Source organism: Panicum virgatum, chromosome 2K, assembly GCF_016808335.1.
Source record: "Panicum virgatum strain AP13 chromosome 2K, P.virgatum_v5, whole genome shotgun sequence".
NCBI classification, from domain to species: domain Eukaryota; kingdom Viridiplantae; phylum Streptophyta; class Magnoliopsida; order Poales; family Poaceae; genus Panicum; species Panicum virgatum.
Genome location: NC_053137.1, coordinates 4,196,251 through 4,202,657, shown reverse-complemented (window position 1 = coordinate 4,202,657; position 6,407 = coordinate 4,196,251). Strand labels below are relative to the sequence as shown.

At 55.0% G+C, this 6,407-nt stretch overlaps 2 protein-coding genes across 2 annotated transcripts; both read right to left on the bottom strand.

Moving 5' to 3' along the window:
• Positions 1-398: 398 nt before the first annotated feature.
• On the bottom strand, positions 399-2,268 carry LOC120661921 (melanoma-associated antigen 1-like). Its single transcript, XM_039940935.1, has 7 exons — positions 2,024-2,268; positions 1,689-1,938; positions 1,411-1,563; positions 1,219-1,324; positions 1,025-1,139; positions 848-908; positions 399-729 (listed from the first exon to the last, which is right to left on the bottom strand). The coding sequence occupies exons 1-6, from the start codon at positions 2,066-2,068 to the stop codon at positions 867-869; spliced, it is 711 nt and encodes a 236-aa protein (XP_039796869.1). The 5' UTR covers positions 2,069-2,268; the 3' UTR covers positions 399-729; positions 848-866.
• A 783-nt stretch (positions 2,269-3,051) lies between these two features.
• LOC120661911 (probable inositol transporter 2) lies at positions 3,052-5,861 on the bottom strand. The gene is made up of 3 exons (XM_039940924.1): positions 5,305-5,861; positions 4,917-4,987; positions 3,052-4,823 (listed from the first exon to the last, which is right to left on the bottom strand). The coding sequence occupies exons 1-3, from the start codon at positions 5,435-5,437 to the stop codon at positions 3,258-3,260; spliced, it is 1,770 nt and encodes a 589-aa protein (XP_039796858.1). The 5' UTR covers positions 5,438-5,861; the 3' UTR covers positions 3,052-3,257.
• Positions 5,862-6,407: the final 546 nt, after the last annotated feature.

Here is a 6,407-nt window from a genome sequence, read left to right as displayed (position 1 = left end):
CTTATTGAGATCAAACTGGATGTCTGAATCAGGCTGAAGTACCGAGCCATCTATTTTCAGGAAAGCATGGCAGCAATATGGCTGGCGAATCATCAACGGCCGCCACTGCCGTGTCCTCCTCCAGAACATGTCATGGCCAGGAGCAGGCCGAGGCAGTCCGCCCGAGCTCTGACAGGATGGTGCCGGCGAGCATTACTGTAAATGTACAGCTGAGCATGTTACGGTAAATGTACAACTGGGAGAGCAACAGCAGTGCTCCGAGCTCCCTTGGGACGCCACCGGTGAAGGCGTTGTCGTTCAGGGCGAGCGTCTGCAGGTTCCCTAGCCCCAGCCAGACTTCAGCTAGGATCGAAGAAACCTCGCAGCGTTCTGTGCCACAAAGACGACATACGGCTTGCTTGTGCCAGGTAACCAGACTCCCATAGTGCCATAGTGGACAGAGTGAGTGACAAACAATACGCGCTAACTAATAAGGTCTGCAGCTCTGCGTTCTAAGGCACAGACGTACACTGCCTGACAAATGGTAATCCAAGCAATGCTAAGTTGATTACAGCATGTCGTGAACATTGTTCAGTTAAAGACACTACCGCCTATCCTGAGAAGCACACATCTCTTCTCCTGTACAAAATACGCCCGGCTTTGACAGACGAACGGCCATGCAAGACGATATAGCTTCCAAGCCTGAATGGAGTCAGCTTGTCCTCGCCCGCAACAAACAGGGCAGATACCCTGCAAGGCCGAGATATGATGAGAAAACATGTTAGCAGGTATTCTTCCTAAAAGGAATTGGCAAGGCGTATCATTTTGATCCAGAAACAAGCAGAGGTGAAGCAACTGAAATACGTACTGATCATCATGTCATCATATCAACTTGAAGTTTCTTCTGCGGCAGTGCTTGTGCCCACAATCTACTCCATGATGAAAAAAAAAAGATCTTCGTTTTTAGCAGACTCAAAACATCTTGCACAACAAAGATGGATTGAAACTTATGACATTTTTGTTAAAGGCGCTAATGATTACATACCTTTGCAATGTAGTCTTTGAGCTTCCCACTGCTGGATTCATCCAATGCCCTCTCGGCAAGCTCATACATCACAACATGACCTTCTGGTCCAGCAAGTTTCTCCTTCAGCAAGTACCTGCATTAGACAGCAAAGATGGACCAAACAAATTATATTTGCAATGAATTACAGGTTCTACAGCACGCACCAAACTAACCTTTGCTGCACAAGGAGTTCAAGCGCCTGCTTATTGTTACCAAGAGCAGGGTGGTTCTCATCATTCTCCTTCAAACCCAGCCGCTTCAACTGATGCCAGAGGTCCTCTGGAGATTGATCGGGAGAACTCATTAGCATCAGACCATGAAGTTTTTCCTAACCAAAGCAAATAATTCTGATCCCCTTCCCTTACCTTCGGAGATTTTGCCACCAGCAAGGTGAACAAGGCTAATGGCAGTAAAAGAAAAAGCAGACAGAGGGGCAGCCGCCTTGTCCTCAACGCACTTGCTATACACCTCCGGGTCTAGTTGGCTGACCAGAACATAGCTCTTCGCCTCCGCATTCACTGAACACATTTCCCACAAAAATTCATCAGCCATGGCCTGCCCGGAACGCTGTGGCGACAGACAGAGAGGAAGGAACCAAAGAAAATGGGGACGAGACAAAAAAAAAAGTAGGGGGGTGCCTTACCCTGCGGCTGTGACGCCCGGCCAGCGCGCGTGGACGGGGCGCGGGTCCTCTGGAGCTCCCTCATCTCGTACCCGAAGGTGGCGGCGAGCCTGTCCCTGGCCTCGTTGATGACGAGCGTGGGAAGGGCACGCTGGCGGTAGTTCTTGGTGACGATCCCGGTGAGCTCCTCCCGCTTGATGGGGCATCCGGAGGTCTGGTGCGTCTTGAAGAGCACGTAGCGCGTCACCTCCTGCACCAGCTTGTCCTTCTCCTGCAGGACAGGTCGGTCAGACGAAACATCGAACACGTAACGTGCGCTCTGCAGCGAGGAGGGTGGGGCGCAGGACGGCACGAACCTCCTTGGAGATGTCGATCTGCGCGAGCTCCTCGCTGGTCGCCATCCGAGGAGCACGGGCAGGTGAGATCTTGTCGGAGAGTGCACGCTGACGGCTGATCGGAGGAGGAGAACCCTAGGCTGCCGGGGGAGGAGCCGCCGGTCGGTTCGCGCGAGATGACTCTACGGAAGGGGAATCGATGGGAGAGGAAGGGTTGGGTTGGATTTGCGCGCACACCTGAGAAAATTGGCGCCACCGAATTGGGGGGAGGCGGGCCGAGTTGCAGCAAACCAGTCAGGATGGCGCGTTACGCGCGCCTATAGCAAAAAGGTGGACGTAAAATATTAATAGAAAGATATTATTTGTTAATATGTTCAAAGCAACATCATATTGATGTATTGAGTTAGATCTAAAAATTACAGTAAAGCGGCATAGTAGTTTTGTGTCTGAGAGCGCGCCAATGTCAAGCATTGTAGTATAGAGGTACAGGTAATTTTTCCTTAGGAATTTTTTTTGTGTCAGTAGGTATAGTTTAATTATTTTAGTAGGAAAAAAGTAAGATTAGAAATGAATGAACAATTTTATTATATTTTGTGGGTTTACGGAGGGAAATCAAAACCCAAAAAGTAGTACAACTACCACATGTAAATGTAATATATAAAGTTTAGTTATTATTTTTGTATGTAGGAAGTAGTTAAATATATTTTGTATTGTCAAATAATAAAAGGAAAATATTTTTTAAGATAAAGAGACTAACTTAATAGAATTGTGAGCCCCACGTGGATCCCGCCTGAATAGTACATGGGTCCCATTTGGGTCCCGCCTGAATAATACGTGGGTCCCACGTGGGTCCCGCCTAAATAGTATGTGGGCCCCACGTGGGTCACACGTGAATAGTACGTGGGACCCGCATTAACAGTGCACGGGCCCCACGTGGCCACGACTCATGAGCTTGCGCCGATTCTTGGCCCTTTAGTATATGTACTTAATGGTAAAAAAATTGTAGCCAGGTTCAAATAAAATATTGGTCAGAGGGAAAAAAAAATCTCTAAGTCCATTCTGCGAAATTCAGTTAAAATATCGTGTAGTAGAATTGCACCGGAAATTCGAAATGACCAGAAATTGATCAACCTCGAGCCACCACTAACAACAATTTTAACCCAGAAGAAGAACGCAGGGTTTTCACGCGCCACATGACAGATGCAGATACAGTAATTAATCCTCTCTTCCATTAATCAATCTGCTAGTAAAATAGCTACACGCCGGCGCCCTTGGCCGTCTCCTTGCCGTCCGCGTCGGCGGCGCGCGGTTTTGCCCAGAACCTGAGCCTGAGCTCCCGGCGCTCCAGCATCTTCTCCACCTCCTCGATGGGGAGCCCCTTGGTCTCCGGCACGCAGACGAGCACGAACGCCAGCGCCGCCACGGACAGGCCCCCGAAGATGAGGAACGTCCACGCCACCCCGATGGCCTCCGTCAGCGACAGGAACGACTGCGCCACGGCGAGGTTCGACACCCAGTTCGCCGTCGCCGCCGCGCCGCCGCACACACCGCGGTACCGCAGCGGGTAGATCTCCGAGTTGACGATCCACGGCACGGTGCCCATCCCGGGGGAGAAGAAGATGATGTAGAGCGCCAGCCCCACCAGCGCCAGCCACCCGTACCGGCTCGGGCACCCGCGCGTGTACCACAGCCGGCCGGCCTCGCCGTGGCACGCGTCGCGGGTCGTGGCGTTGGACACCAGGCACGCGCCGGGGAGCAGCTTGCCGGCGCCGGACGAGCAGAAGCCGCACTCCGTCGACCTGGCCTTGAGGCACCGGGTGCAGTCCCAGAAGCCGCCGCTCGACGCCGACGACGCCGCCGGCAGCTGCTGGCGGTAGTCGGGGCACGTGAGCGAGCCGTCGAAGCGGGCGGTCTCGGCGGCGCTCACGGCCGGCGAGTGGGACGTGGTCTCGTGGAACACGGCGACGAGCACGCCGAGCGAGAGGATGACGCCGACGAGGCTGATCACGAGCAGCTTCTTCCGCCCCGTGCGGTCGATGAAGTAGATGCTGACGATGGAGCCGAGCGCGTTGAGCCCCGAGGTGACGAGCGACAGCGCCAGCGCCGTCTGGTTGGACGCGAACCCGGCGAGCTGCACGATCGTGGGGCTGTAGTACATCACCGTGTTGATGCCCACCAGCTGCTGGAACACCTGCAGCCCCACGCCGGCGACCAGCGCCCGCCGCACCGTCGCCGTCCGCAGCAGCGCCGCCAGGCTCACCTTCTCCGACGAGGCGCGCTCCGCCGCCACCGACTCCTTGAGCTCCTCGATCTCCCGCTCCGCCTCCTCCGCCGAGTAGATCCGCCGCAGGATCGCCTCGGCTTCCTCCGCCCGCCCCTTCCGGTAGAGCCATCGGGGGGACTCGGGGAGGAAGAGCATGAGGCCGAACTGGAGGACGGCGGGGAGCGCGGCGACGCCGAGCATCCACCTCCACGTCCCCGGCGCCTTGGTGAAGGCGAGGTTGATGAGGTAGGCCAGGAACTGGCCGCCGGTGATGAGGAAGCCGTTGGTGCTGACGAGCGCGCCGCGGATCCGGGCCGGGGACGCCTCGGAGATGTAGAGCGGGGAGGTCATGGACGCCATGCCGACGCCGAGGCCGACGAAGACGCGGCCCACGACGAGCTGCGCGGGGCCCGTGGCGGACGCCATCACCACCGCGCCCGCGAAGAAGAGGAAGTCGGCCACGAGGATCGACGTCCGCCGCCCGAACCGGTCCGTCGTCCAGCCCCCGATCGCCGCGCCGATGATCGCGCCGGCCACCGCCATGCTCACGATCATTTCCTGCACGCCCGCCGCCGCCACTGATCTCAGCATTCGTCCAGGATTTTTCCATCACAGCCAAGCAATTGGCATCAGGATTTCCATCTTACTTACCTGAAGCCATGTGTTCCTGTCGACCGAACGGAAGTCGTCACGGATGTAAAGCAGAGCACCCGAAATAACACCTGCAAACACATGGATGAGCAAGTGAGCAAACAGAGCCCGTCACTCGTCACTGGCCACGACGATCTTGACAAACACTTTTCCTCCATATAATCGAACAGTTCATCCACTAATCAGTGAGCACAATCACCCGAACCCATAAAAGTAATCATCAGCAGCTCAAAAGGTCTCGCTCGATTCTTACCAGAACAAGAAAAAGACCATCTTTCAGTTGAACTTGACAAATGAAAATAATTCAGAAGAAATGGAATTTCTGAAACTTCCGAGCAATTAATTGTGCACGAACGCAAGAGGGGGATCGGATCACGCACGCACGCACCGGTGTCGTAGCCGAAGAGGAGGCCGCCGATGCCGGCGGAGAAGGCGAGGCGGAGGACGTAGGGGTTCCTCCACGAGAGGGAGAAGCACTCCTTGAAGGTGGAGCCGTCGAACTCGTGCACGCCGCCCTCCATGGCCGCCGCTCGTCGCTGCTCCACCGACCCTACCCTATCCTCGCTCCTTGGGCTGCTCAATGGCTCGCCAATAATGGAGCCTCCGAGTTGGACTCGTCGCCTTCTTCGTGCGTGTATATACTAGTAGTGCGTGGAGCATCGCCACGGCGCCATTGTCTTGTTGCGTGCGGATGGTAACGGCGAGATCGTCTCCGATAAAGACGAGAAGATTCCGGTGGCGAATTGACCCCGGCGGGCATCCCGTCGCCTTGCGGCTTTGACTACATGACTCTCCCTCAGTTCTGTGTGGATGTGGATGATTAGATGGGGACGCGCTGATGGTGATGATTAGATGGAAAATTACAGCCACCAATTGGTCGAGCACGAGAAGAAGAAGAAGGCGTCTTGCTTGCTGCCTGGCTGTGCTGGTGCCGAGGGTGTGCGCAGGACAAGTGGCACTGGCACAGGCACAGGCACTGCACAGCACAGCACAGCAGGTTTTTTTTTTGAAGGTCACCGGGAGGGGAGAGAATCCCCCACCTGAATTTCAATCATTAGCCCTGGAATGGCCCATCAAATGGTTTAAGAAATTTTACAGCATTTTGATCTTGTGGTTACATTGCGGATTCAAAGGTAGCACACCAGGACACGCCAACAGCAAGATCACGTTGCGGTAGGCGAAAACTCCATGTTCTTGCCTCCTCCTTTGCAGCTCTCAGTACCGCACCAACTGGGTCACTTTGCTGGCGGAAGATGACATTGTTTCTGCGCTTCCACAGCTGCCAGCAGCATAACAGGAGAAAGGTGTCGAAGTGCTTGCCTGGGATGTGCGCAGGTGGCTGCAGCTGGGGGAGCTTCATCGGCGTCATGTTGGTAGGCAGCTCAACGTGGATTGCTTCCCAGAAGGAGGCCGCAAAGGCACAGTGAAATATGATGTGTGCGGTCGTTTCCTCTGCGTGATTGCAGACTTCACAGACCGCATCTGTCACCA

Bases quoted from the DNA above. Each gene is read 5' to 3' on its own strand.
- LOC120661911 (XM_039940924.1), bottom strand. From the start codon at position 5,437: ATGGAGGGCGGCGTGCACGAGTTCGACGGCTCCACCTTCAAGGAGTGC. The intron at 4,988-5,304 runs GTGCGTGCGTGC...ATGTGTTTGCAG, and splicing joins CCTCTTCGGCTACGACACCG to GTGTTATTTCGGGTGCTCTG. The intron at 4,824-4,916 runs GTAAGTAAGATG...GCGGGCGTGCAG, and splicing joins ACAGGAACACATGGCTTCAG to GAAATGATCGTGAGCATGGC.
- LOC120661921 (XM_039940935.1), bottom strand. From the start codon at position 2,068: ATGGCGACCAGCGAGGAGCTCGCGCAGATCGACATCTCCAAGGAG. The intron at 1,939-2,023 runs GTTCGTGCCGTC...CCTGTCCTGCAG, and splicing joins AGATCGACATCTCCAAGGAG to GAGAAGGACAAGCTGGTGCA. The intron at 909-1,024 runs GTATGTAATCAT...ATCATGGAGTAG, and splicing joins TCAAAGACTACATTGCAAAG to ATTGTGGGCACAAGCACTGC.